The 17,760-nt window shown below is 41.2% G+C and overlaps 2 protein-coding genes across 3 annotated transcripts in view; one reads left to right on the top strand and one right to left on the bottom strand.

Annotated features, from left to right (window-relative positions):
- Window positions 1-17,760, top strand: part of apc2 (APC regulator of WNT signaling pathway 2) — a 42,460-nt gene that overhangs the window by 15,790 nt on the left and 8,910 nt on the right. The window contains exons 1-12 of one of the 2 annotated variants that reach the window (XM_085245995.1): window positions 979-1,042; window positions 3,100-3,190; window positions 4,603-4,957; window positions 5,372-5,480; window positions 5,623-5,736; window positions 6,579-6,653; window positions 14,603-14,701; window positions 14,845-15,250; window positions 15,563-15,661; window positions 16,309-16,448; window positions 16,759-16,953; window positions 17,144-17,358. In XM_085245995.1, coding sequence (XP_085102121.1) covers window positions 4,611-4,957; window positions 5,372-5,480; window positions 5,623-5,736; window positions 6,579-6,653; window positions 14,603-14,701; window positions 14,845-15,250; window positions 15,563-15,661; window positions 16,309-16,448; window positions 16,759-16,953; window positions 17,144-17,358 — 1,799 coding nt within the window. In that variant the 5' untranslated portion in view covers window positions 979-1,042; window positions 3,100-3,190; window positions 4,603-4,610. Of the gene's footprint in view, window positions 1-978; window positions 1,043-3,099; window positions 3,191-4,602; window positions 4,958-5,371; window positions 5,481-5,622; window positions 5,737-6,578; window positions 6,654-14,602; window positions 14,702-14,844; window positions 15,251-15,562; window positions 15,662-16,308; window positions 16,449-16,758; window positions 16,954-17,143; window positions 17,359-17,760 lie in introns of those variants that run through there. The other variant, XM_085245994.1, reaches the window with a different exon arrangement.
- LOC146558947 (uncharacterized) lies at window positions 7,103-10,439 on the bottom strand. Its single transcript, XM_085245996.1, has 5 exons — window positions 10,107-10,439; window positions 8,720-9,527; window positions 8,316-8,472; window positions 8,175-8,212; window positions 7,103-7,841 (listed from the first exon to the last, which is right to left on the bottom strand). The coding sequence occupies exons 2-5, from the start codon at window positions 9,441-9,443 to the stop codon at window positions 7,282-7,284; spliced, it is 1,479 nt and encodes a 492-aa protein (XP_085102122.1). The 5' UTR covers window positions 9,444-9,527; window positions 10,107-10,439; the 3' UTR covers window positions 7,103-7,281.

The following is a 17,760-nucleotide window of genomic DNA, read 5'->3' as shown; positions in this document are numbered from 1 at the left end:
TGCCACTAGGTGTGAGTGTGAATGGTTGTCTGTCCCTATGTGTTAGCCCTGCGACAGACTGGCGACCTGTCCAGGGTGTACCCCGCCTTTCGCCCTATGACAGCTGGGATAGGCTCCAGCGCCCCCCGCGACCCTGAAAAGGATATGCGGAAGCGAATGGATGGATGGATGGGAGCTGACACAGTCTCTGTGGAGATGGGGTTTTGGGGGGGTAGCAGGAGGAGAGAAGCTACAGAGAGGTGTGTAAGACTGCAACTCTGCTTCCTGGTCCCAACTCTGGATAGTCATATTTTGGGGGGTTTAATAAATTTGTCCATATTTCTAGAAATGAGAGCTGCTCCATCCAAAGTGGGATGGATGCCGTCTCTCCTAACAAGACCAGGTTTCCTCCAGAAGGTTTGCCAATTATCTATGAACCCCACATCGTTTCTGGGACACCACTCAGACAGCCAGCAATTTAAGGAGAACATGCGGCTAAACATGTCACTACAGAGTCCCACATTGTTTTGGCAAAGTTGCACACCGAAACAGAATAAAAAATCTGACATGTCAGTAACCAGCTGGGCTGAACATAAAATGTCCATAACATGGTTCCAGGGTCACGTGTACTCTTCTTAAGCTTGTTGATTTCATATTAAGATTATTTTAGGATTATTTGTTCAAACTGCTAATCCTGATGTTAAAAAATAAACCTTTAAATTCAGATTCTCTTTCATATTTTTGAATTTTATAGCCCGTAATAAGACATCTTAATCAAATCAGCTATTTCTATGTCAGAATAATGAATAAATTCACACTGAGAGCGAGAAGGCTGTGAATCAGGCCAAGACTCAAAGGCTGCTGGATGTAAATCCCATCAGCTGCAGGCACACAGACACACATGTTCATGTACACATGTACGCACTGACTCACGTGTCCAGATGCTGAGAGCAGCTAGATTATGAGGCAGAGATCAGCAGGTTTTAGTCAGAACCAGGACAGAGAACGGAGAGAGCAGACATACACACAGAGTTCACTGCTGCACCAAGTTCACCTGTAGCAGGTAAGTCGACTGATAAAAACACCTTTAATATCCAAACTGATAGATTACAACTAGCTGATGAGAAGGAAGGACTGCTTTTTATTCTGCTTTTTATCTCTATCAGTGATGAGGTGACGTTTTGTCTGCTGCTTTTAGGGATTATTATCTTTTTATGTTTATTAATCTCATCAGTCAGGATAAAAATGAAGATAAATCAAAAAATCATTTTGTCTGGTTAGTTTGAAAAAAATCACTAACAGTCATCAGATATTTCTGTGTGTCATGTAGCAACTAATGTTTATACTGCAGTCATTTTAATATATTCAGTTTAATACCTGTAAGTAGTAACTTCATGGTGGTTTAACCACAGATCTCATGAGATTCAATAGCTGAGTTTTATTTATTTTGGTGGGAAACCAAGTCTTTGTCAACTGCAGAAGAAAAACAGAGCTTTCACTGAGACTAATCGCTCCTGCTTGTACACGGAGGATAATCTTTCTAGACTGTAAGAGAAAATGTTTTTAATACCACAAAAATCCCTGCACTGCTCGCACTGTGCGGATTTCATTCATTTGTCTCCACGTTCCTGGAATATGCAAAAACAACGTCCATGTAAGTGGGATTTGCTGGATTTTGAATATAAGCTTTAATTCATACAGAGAAACACAGAAGACATGTTTCTCTGTGTGCACAGCTCAATCTATATGAATACCAAAATGACACAAATACGTTTAAAATACAAGTTTGTAATGAAAGTGTGTTTTAATGTATACTTCAACAACAAAAACACAAAAAAGGGTTAGTCAGTTCTTTCAGTTTCCAGAAGTAGGTCACAGAATAAAGTGGGAATAAAACCGGACTTTAAAAATGAGGGAAAATGACTTCTCCGTGATGTTTGAAGCTTCTTTGTTGTTATCAAATCCGCTTTAAATCAAATATACCTTACAGGCTACAAGACCAACAATAATACGCCTCACAGAAGGACCCCAAAAGGCTTATGTTATTATATATAAGATACTTTACTGCTTAATTGAGGATATTCGTTTTAAATTTTGATAAAATAGAGGCAGTATAATGTCCTCGTAAGTGGATATCAGGCCCTTGTAGAGCAAAATTTCCACATATGTGGACGCCAGGTCCTAGGAGGTTAAATGGGCAATTTCACTATGGAAGTTTTATATTGACCTTAAATACAAATCCAGCATAGGAATTATTACATCTAACACTCATTTAAAAACACTCACCACTCAATGTTACAATTAATCACTTTACTGTAGCGAGTGTATTTTTTTAGTAGATGAGACCAAGAAGAACGAGATCAGGAGGGAAGTGTTTGCGAAGCTGAGGAGAGGAAACTAAGTATAATAAAAAGCAAGACGTTTATTTAGGCTGATGAACAAATAGCCAAACAAGGCGAGACAAAACAAAGAACTTAACTAAAACCTAAACTGGAAAAATAAAACTAACCATGAAAATGAGGACAAGAGACAACATGAAACTGAACAGGAACATCCAAAAACATGACTGTGAAATAATCCAAACACAAGTACGACAGCAGAAAACAAGACTCTGTGAGCATGACTTGACATGAAGACAACAGACAACCTGACATGAAGAGAAGGAGACAGAGGACTTAAATACACACAAGGGTTTATAATGAGGGAAGTGGAAACACCTGGGGAGGCACAGCTGGAGCTAATCTGACATAACAAGACAAAGGAAGCAAAGCAGAATACACAGACTTTCAAAGTAAAACAGGAAACACACAAACACAGGGGCAAGGATGACAAGGAAGACAAGAGACCTGAAACGTGGGACAGGAAGGCACAGAGTAGAAACACCGAACACAGGGGAGGCACAGAAACACAACCTAAAGACTAGAAATCAAGAAATACTAGTTAGAAATACAAAAAGGAAACCAAAACACTAGCAGAGATAAACCACGATGAAATCAAAGATGAATGATAACACAAAACACTGGGTCTCAGACCCAGCCCCTGACAAGGAAGTGACCTTTTGACCTGGAAATGTCTTTTGTGGAGTTTCACCCAGATACATTCATGTTGTTTTCTTCTTAGGAGGTGCTGAAACAACTGCAGAGTAAGCTGGAACAGGAGGCAGGGACCCTGGCATCGTCTGGAAGGAGCGACGTGCTGCACCAGCTTAAAGGTCGAAATCTGGCTTGACTTTTTTGTAATTTGAGGATTGTTTCTGCCTGAGGACCATTTTCTAGGAACCATTTAAGGAACTTGGGATGTTCACCCCCAGAAAGTTCCCCTCATACTCAACAACATTACGATTTGAGAACCAGGTTCAGATTTGCTCGTCCCTTTTTTCTGGATTTAGAAAAAATGGTTTATGTTGACAATAATTTGCTTTAAAATCACAGTGAGAGAAGGTTATAACTGTCTGTTTAGTCACTGTACATCTGGAGACTACATTTCCCCCTTAATTGTTGTAATTTTCCTTCTAATTTCTGTCCCGGTTGCACCTACCTGACTCTGCTGGTGTGTGAAGCTCAGAGCTCAGAGCCTCCAGTGAGACTAATCATCACTTACAGAGAAAGCAGATTGACTCATTCAGCTAATCTGATTGGCTCCAGCAAGCCAGGCCTCATTCAGTTAAATAGCCAGTTATTGTCAATTACTTTGTCTGGACAGGAATTTGTTCATTTCCAGCTGACAGATGTGTTTATAGACTTCAGCTGTCTGTCAACTCAGCTACACAACTGAAATTAAATCAGTCTAATTAATAAACATAAAACCAACAGTTTAGCTGCATTAATGCTGAATTTAGACAACTTTACTTCAAATGTAACCATACAAACTTAAAAGTGGTGGTCCAGTTAAAAAATAGAGTGTTTTAGTATTATTTATGGTACTGGTAACCAGTGAAAGCCAGCCGGGGACAGACAGATGACAGATTTTATGACAGAGCATTTAAATAAAAAATAGATTGTTGCTAATGACAGAATATTTTTGTTTACACGTTTTATGAGTCACAGAAATTTAGCATTTAAACACCAAAACATCCAAAGAAAAAACAGAGATTTGCTGTTAAAGTCTGAAAAAAGTGGAGATGTTTGTTGTTTTTTTTCCTTAAATATAATTTTAGATCACAATAAGCAAAATGAAGACAAGCCTATCACCTGCATAGAAATGACCAGATGTAAATGGCCTGTATTTATGTAGTGCTTTACTAGTCCCTAAGGACCCCAAAGCGCTTTACACATCCAGTCATCCACACACTGGTGATGGCAGCTACATTGTAGCCACAGCTGCCCTGAGCCTCGCCTCTGTCAGTGCGGACACTTAATGGATTAAACACAGTATAAGTCCTTTAACAAAATAATTTTATGCAGAAATATTGCAAAAAATGTGAGTATAAATATGCTGAAGAGTATTATTGACGAATAAAAGATAGTGGCTGTAATTCTAAAATCAAACGCTGAATATCCCGGGGCTGCTGTTACATCATAGGCAGAAATTCCAATTTTAAATAAACCAGATTTAAAAGTAGAGCCTGAGTTGTTGATCTGATGGCTCTTGACCCTCCTTCACCTCCTCCTCCTCCTCCCTCAGAACTCCACATGGACCTCACCAATTACTACGAACTCAAACATCAACCTCATAACCTGAGGCTGCTGACAGGCAGCCTAGGAGGGGCGGGGCCAGGTGTTGGCGGAGGTGCAGAACTAGATGATCACCTAGCTCTGGCCCCGTCCTCGTGCTCCTCCTCCTCCTCGATGGCCGCAGTAAGCAGAGGTAGGAGTCCTCACCGATCGGCATCCTGTCAAAGCACAGTGTCTGCCGGGAAGACTGCCGCTGTCATCCTGCCGCATCACTTCCTGGATGGAGCCCCGCCCAAAATAGCTATGATCACTGGAGCAGACGGACGAGTGATTGACCATCACCTGGACGAGCTGTGCAAGGAGAGGTAAGCTGATTTCCATAAATATTAACTGAGGCACCTCAGGGTGGGAGGTCACATGGGACTGGTACAGTCAAGTTCACCCAGAGCCTTCATCTGAGTTTACAGATGACACAACGTGTGAGAGAGCTGATTAATCAGCAATTCTTTAAGATTTTAAATAGTGAAATGTATAATAACACAATATAAGTAGTGTTTAATTGTGAAATGTCCAAAAAAAAAACTTTTTCTAAAAGGAAATTAGACCTGCAGGCTAATGTAACTTGTTCCATGGTAGTTAAGATGAAGAGCTTTTCATCTGATGTAGCCACCAAACGAATGGCAATAAGCTCCGCCTTACTTGATGCTAATCAGGTTTTAGCCTGTCAGTGTTATGATGTATGGTTATGATATAATAATAACGGTTACAACTATCTACAGGGACCTCCTGCTGGGGGAAATTGACCGAGAAGAGAGGGAGCGCTGCTGGTTCTTCAGCCAGCTTGAGGAGCTGTCACAGAAACTGGCCCAGCTGCCACGCATTGACACGGTGAGAGTTTATTGATATAATAAAGGATATAACCACAGAAATGCAAGCTTTGGGTGTTTTTACTCATACATGGACTTGTTATTTTGTCCAGTAATCAGAGAAACCTTTGACCTCTGACCTCGGTGTGTTTCTGCTGCTACAGTTTTCACTACAGATAGACATGATCCGGCAGAAGCTGGAGTTCGATGCTCAGAAGATCCGGTCTGTGATGGAGGAACGCTTCGGCACCAGTGATGAGGTGGTTCACAGGACGCAGGTGAGTTTGATCAACTCAGTTTCCTTAATAACAACTGAAAGAAGCCAAACACTGGACATTGACATTTCCATAGTTTTATGAAGTCCGTTTCTGAAGTTTGGCCACCGCTGTAGGTCATGTTTGGATAAACTAGCTAGTGCTGTCTGAGTTTGGCCCAAACGTGTAGGTTCATCACACAAACACACACCTGCCAGTCAGTCCTAAGTAACCACCAGAATTTCTCACACATCTTTATTAGTATAATTAACCTCACAGTGTGTCCGATTATCTGTCACATAACTGCACTGAAATGTGTCATCAACAGTACGAATACGGCAAACAGGTCAACTTCAGTAACTGCCAGCAAGTGGATGTGAGGCCTAGTAGGCAGTCAGCTGCTTTCCCACCTGTGTTAGCGTCCACATCACAAACAGTTCACATGTGTAATGAAGCAAAGTCAAAGCCTCCATGAATTTAAACAGCTGCTGTGAACGGGTATATTATAGTAGGCAAATCTCTCAGAAACCCCATGTCAAATGTAACTCTTGATGAGCCATGCAATAGCCAACGTTGTTACTTTCTTTTTTAACCCTGGATATCACAGTAATATAACTGAAGTGAATTATCGTGAGAACCCTAATCCACGCAGAGGGTTCGTCGTGGGAACAAAATGGCCGTGAATAAAGTGCAAATCCACAGCTTGAGTCATCAGTCCCGGTATTCATGATGACATGTCAGAATAATTAGATTATAAACTACAGCGACTAGAGATTTCTGCCCATGAGCTGTGTCAGCGACAACTGCTGGTGGAAAAAACACATCTGGATGCATCTGAAATGTGTGTGTCTGTGTGTGTGTTGCAGAAGCGTGTTGCTCGTCTAGAGCAGCTGGAGAAAGAGCTGCAGGAGGCCCGAGGGAGTCAGGAGAGCCAGCTGCAGGTCAGATATACTGTACACTCTAACACACACACAGCAGTGTGTGAATCCACAGGATATTTGTGCATTAAATGTGTTAGTGATGAATTCTGTAGACGTTTTAATTGGATGCAGAGATGTCACATGGCGACTATAAGAGCTGTGATTGGTCAGCTGAGGCTTCTGGTGTCTGATGCTGGTGGATTTTTTTCTTGTGGGTGACCAACAGCAGAAATGTGTAAAAATCTGTTGCTAGAAAAAAGCAGGAAAGGTTAGTATTCATGATTGCTGTGATCCAGTGTCGTGATTTTTGAAACGATATCAGCATGAATTCAGACAGAATAAGGAAGTCGTGTTTATATCGATGTAGTTTGATGTTTCATCACATAACGTGTTATTTGCAAAGCTGTGGGTATAGTTTTTGCATCACTGCTCTCACTGCGTTGTCCAACTTCTGAAACCCCGCCCCCAATCTACCTCTGAAGCCCCGCCCCATGGTCCCACTCCCCTGAAAATTTGCCCTCAGAAGTTCTCCTACAGCATGGAGGTAGACTGCATTGCTCCAACAATGAGTAACACTGATGAATAACTCCACATGATGCTCTCAGCCATGAGCAAAGTCTCATTTGGGTATCCTGGGGTCGTCCTGTTGTCACTTTAGTGCATGTTCCCACTCCAACTCCACATGACAGAGAGACACTGAGCCGTTGTATGCCCACACCCAGAACCCCGGGTACAGTGGCTCAGTAAAGGCGCAGCTGAAAGTGTGGAGGTGGACCATCATGTCCTGAGAGACGCAGTAGAAGGACAGAGCGCCTGCAGGCCAGTTTAGATAGATACCAATTCTGTGGGTGAAGTTCTCAGGTGAGAGCGACTTTAACCTCTTTCTGTTGTGACACGGAGTGTAGCTTCCCTCTGCGCACTCCACAGTCCAGGAACGCTCGTTGTGTCCCAGCAGGCAGTTCACTGTGTCTCCATCTCTAGAGATGTTGTTGTAGGTGACACCGATGTCAGCACCACCTCTCCACTCCACCTCCCAGTACACCTTGTCGAGCAGTCCCTCCCTGCACAGGACCTGAGGACAGAACTCAAACCGCTCCGGATGCTCCGAGTATTGATGGTCTGACCAGACACGAGTTGCCTTCCTGTTACTGTCAGTTAGAAGGATCTCAGAGTTGGCAGTGTTGGGGTCAAGGGTCAGGTAGTGGGCAACTGAAGGTGAAACAGGAGAAGCTGATTAGCCCGGGACTGAGCTTGGGACATGACCACCTCATGAACAGCCATTCTCAGAATGAGTAATTACATTTAATGGTCTTTACTTTAAAAAGTGTTTTTTCTTGAAGGAAATTAGAGTCAGTACTTAATGATTATAGGCTGCGATACCACCCTGTCAAATATCCCAAAATCTCACAGCTAGATTGAAACTATTTTTCAGGGAGAACATTACCAGGAGATTTTATAGAAAAATTAAGGTATTGGAAATCAAAGGGTTTTAAAGTGGCCTTTAAAGACACAGAGACATTAAAGAAGCAGAGGTACAATTACAGTTTTTCAGTGCCCACAGGTGTCCTCCTGGCAACTCCCTAAAAGACCAGAAACAGTCACAGCATAAAAAACATGTAACATCTGATCAGCGTTGCAATTACATCTATTTGGAGATCGAATGTTTGAAATGGTTTGGCTCACTTGAGGTCTGCTTTGTCGGTGTTTCCCACAGCGATCAAAGTGAGCCTAGACATCAAAGGACACTGAACTGTTTCTGAAGGTTCATCTTCTTCCTCTTCCTCTCCTGACGGCGCTGACGAGTCATGTCCCCCCTTCCCGTTCTCACTTAACTGATCAACTGAAGAAAATAAATGAATAGAAAAATAATCAAATGAAGATTTCGATCCATCTGTTTGATCTAATTGTTTAAACAACTTCAGCAGATTTGATTCATTTGAAGCTGAATGAAGAAAAAAAAATTTAATTTACCTTCAATTTTCATCAGACGCACAAACACACATATGAATATGACAAAATAATAAAAACCAGAAGCTGTGGTAGAGTTTGACTGTAAACATGTGTGGGTTTTTTAAAGCAGGACGCACCTTTCTCTGATGCATGCATCGCCTCCTGGCTCTGTTGTGTTTCAGAGGAAGCCTTCCTCCTCTCAGTTACCTCCTGGGAAACATTTGCATCCAGCTTGCTGTCGCCTGAGTCGTTCAGCCTCTCCGTCGTATTGTTATTAGTTTCCTCGGTGCTAATTGGGTTTTTGTTGGTAAATCCATTATCCGTTTGTTCCTCTGCCTTTACTGGGAGTGTCTTCCTAACTTCCTGACGATCGTTTGTTTTGGGGGTAATCTTTGAAAGATTACTTCTCTTGAACAGATTCAGGAGGGACTCGTCACTTCTTTCAGCTTTAGTGGCTTTTATCTTGACAGCGTTGGAGGAATCTAGCTTTGCAGCACCATCTTTGTCTTCATGTTCCTTTGAAAGGCCGATTCTGAAGATGCTGGAGATGTCTTCTTTGAAATGATTCAAGTCCTCTTTGAGCAGAGTCAGCGTGCTGGTCGGCTTTTCTGGTGGCTGTGTTGTTTTAGGATTTGTGTCTTTGTCCTTGAACACTTTCAACAGTCCTTCCTTGAACTGGCTCAAGTCCTCTTTGAAAAGAGTGAGCGGGCTGACCGACCTTTTCTCCGTCTGACTCGTCTTGAGTAAATCTCTCGCCTGATCATCTTTACCGTTACAGTCCTCTAGGTGAAGTTTGTCGTCCTCGTGTATGTCAGTCTCTGTCTCATCCTGTTGCTCTGAAGGTTTTTCACTGTGGCTCATTTTGTTGTTCTGTGAAACTCTTTAATCCTTGTGACGTGTTCACAGCAATCTTTAAGATATTGATATTTAGGCTGTGGGGATCACCTGTACGAACAGACATGTGTGGAAATGATAAATTTGATTTCTGACTGTAGCACTGCTAATAAAAGGATTTTAAGGAGACAGCAGGGCTCTTCAAGTGTCTGACCAGGATGCCATCTGGATGCCTCCAAAGGGAGATTTTCCAGGTCAAAGTAAGGATTCTAAATCCCTTCTGGTCTGGTGAAAGGGGAACCCGGGGTAGTTTGCTCAGACTACTTCCTCTCTAACCCAATTCTAGCTAAACAATGACAAATAACAAAATACATGTTCTCTAAAAATTTTTCAGGAACTAAAATGTTTCTTCTGGACAGAAAGAAAGTAACTGGTAAATTTCTCCTGAGCTCTGAATGACAGATATTAATATTCAGTCTGCTGCATTTAAAAATACGACCATTTCCTGTCTAAACAGCTGATTCGGTCCTTTTAAAGAAATACTTGAATCATATGATTTTCTGAATCCAGATTTCACAGAAACAGAAAGCGCGTTCATACGTAGTTGGTAAATCTCAGGTCATGTTTAGGCTTGTTAGGAGTTAATCCAATAATCTACTCTTAACAACAGCGTCTCATTGAAATACTCACATCTGCTTCACGTTTCTTCTTTTTTCATTTGCGAACCACGAAAAGATTTGAAAACAAAACACCAAGGCCTCACACACACACACACACATACACAGACACACACTCTGTCTCTGCTGTAAATCTGTGTCTCCCTCTGGTTTTCTTGCATTTCTGAACTGGTTTCTGGTTCAACCAGTTTGTCTCCATGTTTTCACCTTACTGCAGAGCAGACGATTGGTTGGCTGTGGGGAGTGCTTCCACTTTGCTTCTGCTGTGACGAAATATGAAGTCAAGTTCAGTTGCATGGCTGTAGTCACATGGTCCGGTGCCCTGAAGCAGAAACTACATGTTGGACTACCACTGACCATCAATGTACACAGCAGTCCAGTCCAGTAACATGGCCTGAAATTTAAAATATTATTATTATTATTTTACCTGCACAACTGGTCGGCATTCTTATGCACAACAAATGTTTGACAGCAGACCATTGGGTGCAATACAAAAAGCAATAACAATGTTTCTTCCCAGACTTTCTTTCTTCACACATAAACAGTCTTTGATGTGGAACCAAGTGCTCCATAAGAAAATCCCAGAAATTAGATATTCAGTTCAATAACTGAGCAAAAACTGTTTGTATCTCAAAGGTGCTTTAAACTCATTTCTGATAAAGGTCAGTCAGTGCAGCTTTACAGCTAAACCGAAACAAAAATGATTTATCAGTCAAGTGTTAGTATTTGGTCAGATGTGAAGTGAGATGTAGCAGTTATATTTTTCCCAATAAAACTAAATCCTGGCATCTTATATTTATGATGCTAAGCATTTTGCATATTAATTTTCATTACTTACTTTTGCATTTTTAAAAAATGGGATAGCTCATGTTTACTGAGCATTAGCCTCCAGAGCTGGAAAAAGAAGCCACAGATTAAGAGTGGAAGGCTGCAGTTCCTCTAATGGCTGCATGTGGCGGCTTTGAAAAGGAAGTTAATCCTCAAAAACACGCATTTTTAGAATGACCAACTTTACAGCAGAAATAAACACATTTACAGCCAGTTTTGGTCTCTGCAGCTAAACTTTCCATCTTAGCAACTGTACCAGGGATAATGTTTTTTAAAAATAAGTCACCTGTTTAAATGAGACTAAGGCTTAAACTTGATTCGAGGTGTTGCCTCTTATTCACACCTGGATGCTGACACAAGCAGCTGTAGATGCTAGCTGTCCACTATGGCTGGCATCAGCTAATCGAAGGCGCTGCCTGGACCTCAAAGTGTGTCCAATGTGCAAAATTATTAAAAAATAAGTGCATATAAGTGTAACATGTTAATTAAAAGTTCTTTCCAACTGCAGATGGAAAGAAACTGTTTTTGTGAGGTATTGGTCCAGATGGACTGAGCCTTCTGCCAAATGAGTGACTCAAAAAGCTGATCCTATGTCCTGCCTGCTGGGTTCTGCAAGCTCACGCTGGTGATTTTAACTGATTTTTCAGCCCAGCAGATACTGCTTATATCTATCTGAAATGTAAATACTTGTTCGTTTAATGGTTCTTTATAACAACAAACTCGGGACCTTTTGATTTGATTTTACTTTTTTCTGACACTAGAAAAATGTATAAAAAATTATATGAGTAAAGAAATTCAGCTTTATAAAGAAGGATTGTTGGTGATTGCAGCAAACCTGAACTTATTTGAAAAACTCTGTAGACCCATCAGTTTATCAGTGATCTGCCAGCTGTGTGTCAATTAGGTGAAAACCTTTCATTTGTGGCTCCTATGAGAAAGTGTTATTTCTTAAAATGCATCAGAGAGTGAAGAAAAAATAAAAACAGACAGAACAGATTTTAAGCAGCTCCACTCTCCTGCTCTTCAGCTTCCACTCGTTGCTGTGCAGAGAAACCTGTTTTTTTATGTAGCTCAGAGCTGCGTTACGATTGGCTGTTGCCAAGCTGCAGGGTTGGCACTGAGCAAGTGTGTCTGAGATAAAGAGAGCGAATCAGTGCTTCTTTTCTCTGCTCTGCCTCCCTCTGAGAATAATGAGACCACAGAAATGGATACGTGGATGCCAGACAGTACTAACAAATATCACCTCATTAAAAGGGTCAATTCACCCAAATTACAACAGCTCCAGCTCTTCTCCTGCTTTGGGATTCAGGATCTGTCCTGGTTTTATTTATCCAGGTTTAAAGATATCTGTCTCCATGACAACAGTAGAGACAGAAGGAATTTATTTTGTGTTGCTCACAAATTTGAAACATGAATGTCTTTTTAAAAGGATTTATAACTTTACAGGGGATTAAAAACAGATGATAAAAAGATTACAGAAAGAGCAGTCCATAAAAATGTTCTGAGAGGCGTCTTTAATAAGATTCTTGTGGCAAAAGCTCAGCGTGACCTGATGGTGGCAGTAGCCTATCTCACAGTCTCTGACTCTGTGGATGATTGTGCAGCACCTGGATGGCCGGTCTAAGGCTGAAAGGTTTCAAAATAGTGTTTGAGTGTTTATGTGTTTTAGTCTTGCTAGAGGTGGTCGTCCTCCCTCATAGTGAATGAAAGTGATCATGTTTTATCTCCGCCGCATGCTGTCCGCCATTTTCTCGTCACGTTGCAGCTGCTCGTGTTGGAGGATGTTTGGATCCGAGCCAAAGATTCAGTCTGTCCAACTGGAGGACGGAAAAATATTCAGGAGGAAAAAAGAGATTAACACACACACACACACACACACACACACACACACACACACACACACACACCTCTTTGTCTGTAGACAGTCTTTGGCTCACACATCACACCCCTAGGCGTTACCATGGTGATGGGATGAAAGGGGGGGGTCTTTGATGGGAGTCTCTGAAGGTTTCAGTCTGTGAATCCAAATGAAGCTGTGTGTTTGTGAGTGGATGTCTATCTGTGTGAGGACCAGTGTGAGGTTTAGACCTGGTGAGGAGGGTCTGGTTTTCACTGCTGGACAGACCTTCAGCGGACTCAGGTGTGAAGGGTCAGACCTGGTTTTAGGGTTCATGCTCTGGTTTAGGGGAAGCTCTTAGGAAATAAAGGTCCTCACAAAGAAATTAGAACAAATGGATGCAAGAAGATTGTGATACGGGCTCTTAAATGAACATTTCACAGTAAAGACATCAAAGATCCTACATCATCCACATGTCCTCTGTCTAGTGTTTCCTAAGAAATCTCACTATAAATTCTGCAGATGTGTAGAATATTTTAATCGGTTCGTAGAGCATTAATAATAGAGTTTGACATTGATACACTGGCCGATATTCAGCCCATTCTGCTCATCTCTGTCTTGCAAATCTTTTAATTCTTGGACTCTACTAGAGTAGCTTTGCATGATTCAAGGTTCAAAATAATCCTTATTTAGCTCTACTGAGCTTACTGCAGCCCTTCAGTTCATTCCCTGTCTGAAACCAGCTGTTTTAGCTCCTCCTCCTTTAAGGCCAACCTCCATGTCATACAGCTTGGCTGCTCCACATAAACACGAGGTTTGAATAGCAGGGTCTTACACAAATGGCTTTTCTTATTATAACATTCATGTTAGCCTAATGACTAATCCTGAACACATCAGCATGTGTCAGCAGCTTATTTAAACCATATATTAACATTTACAGCCCACCGTGTGCCTGTAATTGGTAAATGTATTTTTCCAAGAAGAGGGGTGACGAGTTGCTCTATTTATTTAGAAGACACACTCGCTTTATTTGGAAAAACGCAGGAAAACAGATAAAGCCCAGATGTCTCAGTTTTACAGAAGCTTTCACTTGTGGATCTGTTGACAGCGTGAACTTTGTCTCAAAACCCCACATGGGGATGTGATGTGATTTGTGCATATCAGGCGATTCGTGCACACGTTGTTAAGGTTCTGTAAGTGAGCAAGAGGGATTTTACCTTTTTAGACATTTGTATGCACAGAAAACATTTTGAAAGAAAAAATTATCTGACTTGTGAAGATGAATTTATAAATTATAAATGATCAGCATTTATTCAGGTTTGGGTATATGCATTTGTAAAATAGTTTTACATGTGTTCATATTGCTTTATATTTTTGTGTGAATTGAAACACGCACTTATGAATCTTTGTGTACATTTGTGGATCATACCAAACGCATTTGTAACATTTTTGAGACAAATTTTTCTTCATATGAAACAACGATCAATGTGTCCACACCAAGATGATTATTATAAATAACTTAAATTAAAATTAAATGTATACAAATATTTACTGTACATGAATAAAAATGTGAAATTATCACCTGCAGATTTATCACCTGCTTCCATGTTTATTGTAGTACCTGTTCTGAACAGGTTTGTTTGAGGTAAACATCTCCCATAATGTTAATGATAAAAATAAAACTGAACTGAAAATATAATTTATTTTTTCTAAATAATGATAAAGGAAATTAATTTAAAAAATCAAAAAGTATAGCTGTATATGCGAAAGGTGGAGATCAGACTAGAAGTAGGTCAAAGATACCATCTTTATGCATTTTTCTTCTTCTGTCTTTCTGTGTGCAGCTCTCTGGTGCCGAGAAGCCCCCTGCTGGAGAACCAGAGAACAGCAGCTCATCATCAGCCACAGCAGCAGGAACAGAAGCTGCAGACGGTGGTAGCAAGGTAACAACACACCAAAAACTCAATTAATGTCTACAACATTGTACTTATAGAGTGAAACTTACAAAAGCGTACCCTGTCATTGTATAGTTTGTAACTATGGCTGGTGGAAGTGGATAAGATCGTTACTGATGTTTCCTCCGCAGGTGGAGATGGTCTTCTGGTTGCTCTCCATGCTGGCTAACAGAGATAAGGAGGAGATGTCCCGGACTCTACTGGCTCTCTCCAGCTCTCAGGACAGCTGCATTGCCATGAGAAAGTCTGGCTGCGTCCCCCTTCTGGTCCAGATTCTGCATGAAGGCCCGGACGGAGGCAGCGGTCCTGGTGAGACAGCAGCGGGTGGTACCACAACAGGCTGCAGCCGTGAGGCCAGGTCCAGAGCAAGCGCTGCCCTCCACAACATCATTTACTCACAGCAGGATGAGGGCCAAGCCCGCCGGGAGATGAAGGTCCTGCACATGCTGGAGCAGATCCGGACCTACTGCGACAGTGGCTGGGACTGGATCGAGAGCCACGCCGGGACACCTTCACCAGGGGGAACCAGAACCACAGGTGAGCCATGTTTAAAAAAACAAACAAAAAAAACCTGAACATCAGAACCCGAGCAAAAAAACATAACGGGGTTCACTAACTGGTGGGTGACATCACAACACCTACATCCATCTTTTGTACAGTTAAAGATAAACAAACTTACATGTTACATTAGTTGTATCCTACAGTAGAGGACAAAAATCTATAAATCTATAGATACAGACAAAACCACCAGTGATCCAAGTTCCAGTAAATCTGATGAAACCAAAACGACATGTTCAAAATAACGCAAACTTATGTGGATTAAGTTAAACATCTTGTTTTTCTCCACAGATATCCCTGAACCCGTGGACCCTCAAATCTGTCAGGCCATGTGCGCCATCATGAAGCTCTCCTTCGAAGAGGAGTTTCGACGAGCCATGAACGAATTAGGTTTGTTTGACACCAAAGGACCAGTTTGCAGTTTCTTTGACGCTTTCGTTTTTATGCCCGATTGCACTTATACAGTGAAAGTATCAGTTATTTCCTGTAATGCATAGATTTGATATTTGATCTGTTTTATTTTTAATGTGTTTTTCAGCTATTTCAATTCAATTTAATTCAATTTTATTTATACAGCACCAAATCACAACAACAGTCACCTCAGGGCGCTTTATATTGTAAGGTAGACCCTACAATAATACATACAGAGAGAAACTCAACATATGACCCCCTATGATTTTTTTATTATTCAATTTTGGAATTTATTTTACAATTACCACAAAATATTTATATTTTAAATAGCAAACATATTTAATAAAGCCATGGAATATAAATTCTGTTTTATGTCTCATCATTGGGGGAGTCACAGTAGAGCAGTGGCTGTCGCGTGGCAAAAGTAATAAAAGACGTTAAGACAAAGTAAAGGTTAGAAGGAGTTTTGGAAGAATTTAAGATTTGAATTTGGGCCAAAGTTTGGGAATGACTCCAGTAAAGTATCAAGTTTAAAAATACTTTGGTTTATCTTTGCTACAACAGAGCTTTGATTTGTAGTATGTGTTTCGGTATTTTCACATGAGTTTGTTTTTTATTTCTTTCAGGCGGTCTGCAGGTGGTGGCAGATCTGATCCACCTGGACCAGGAAATGTACGGCATGCAGAACGACCCCATCAACATGGCTTTGCGTCGCTATGCAGGGATGGCTTTGACCAATCTCACCTTCGGGGATGTCGTCAACAAGGTACAGAAAGGCACTGTGAGGAGGTTAACTGACAGCAGTGCAACAATAGCAGCACCCCACTCACACCTGCACTCCCTTAATCTGCCTTTTTCAGAATGATCACTTTAATTTAAAAGTCCCAACAGAAGTCTGATCAGGACAGATAGTTTCGCTGTCAACACAATAAATAAATAAATCTTAAATTTTCTTTTTAATTTATTATTTTCTCTGATCATTTTTACTTGCTTTACTTTGACAGTAGCATCATTTAAATCTGGCTCAGCCCTTTTTACTGATCCACTACAGTAATACATTCATTTTACTCCTGCAGGCCACTCTGTGTTCGAAGAAGAGCTGTCTCCAGGCTTTGGTGGCCCAGCTGGCCTCCGACAGTGAGGAGCTCCATCAGGTGGTCTCCAGTATCCTGAGGAACTTGTCCTGGAGGGCTGACATCAGCAGTAAGAAAGTCCTCCGAGACATCGGCTGTGTGTCTGCACTGATGACCTGCGCGCTGCAGGCCACCAAGGTAATGAAAACAAATCTCCCCCCAGAGAAGGAGAAGCTTTTATTTTGGAAGATCATAGAGAATAATCTGGAGGAACAGAATGAAACAGAATTTATTACAACTTTTAAAGTTTAAGCTTTTTTCTTTTTGTTTTTTACCATTTTCCTTGTCATACCTAAGAAACCTGTTTTTGTGTTTTTTGGTTCTGCAGGAGTCAACGTTGAAGAGTCTTCTGAGCGCTCTGTGGAACCTGTCCGCTCACAGTATTGACAACAAGGTAGCAATCTGTTCGGTGGATGGCGCTTTGGGCTTCCTGGTCAGCACACTGACGTATCGCTGTCAGACCAACTCACTTGCCATCATCGAGAGCGGCGGAGGAATCCTTCGAAATGTGTCCAGTCTGGTTGCCACACGAGAAGACTATAGGTGTGCTCATGAGACTCAGAGGTTTCACCCTCATCTAACGTTCCCAGACAACAATTATTTCCATCCATGTTCATGATAAACGTTTCATGTAAAAACTTTAAACATGAGCATATGTACAAGTAATCCCAGTGAGCTAATTGCTTAGACTTCAGACTGCTCTCAGTGCTCAGGTTAACACTTTTTTTATTCGTGGATCTGTATGATGTCACAGAGGAGCTGGCACAGAAGCCGCAGCAACAGGATATTAATAAATTATGCAGATTTTCCCCTAAAAACGGGGCTCTATTGTAATTCGATTTCTATTCACTGTTTTTTTTAGATCCCTTCCTCCTATTCCTGTATTATATTAAAATAAATTTGGAGACATTTGTAGAAAAAAGTATCAGATTTTATTCAGACATT

This window comes from Mchenga conophoros, linkage group LG15 (genome assembly GCF_057382185.1).
Source record: "Mchenga conophoros isolate Kocher_MC1m ecotype Shallow Benthic linkage group LG15, M_conophoros_male_GT1.1, whole genome shotgun sequence".
Lineage (NCBI taxonomy): Eukaryota > Metazoa > Chordata > Actinopteri > Cichliformes > Cichlidae > Mchenga > Mchenga conophoros.
This window is presented reverse-complemented; position numbering and strand designations above follow the sequence as displayed.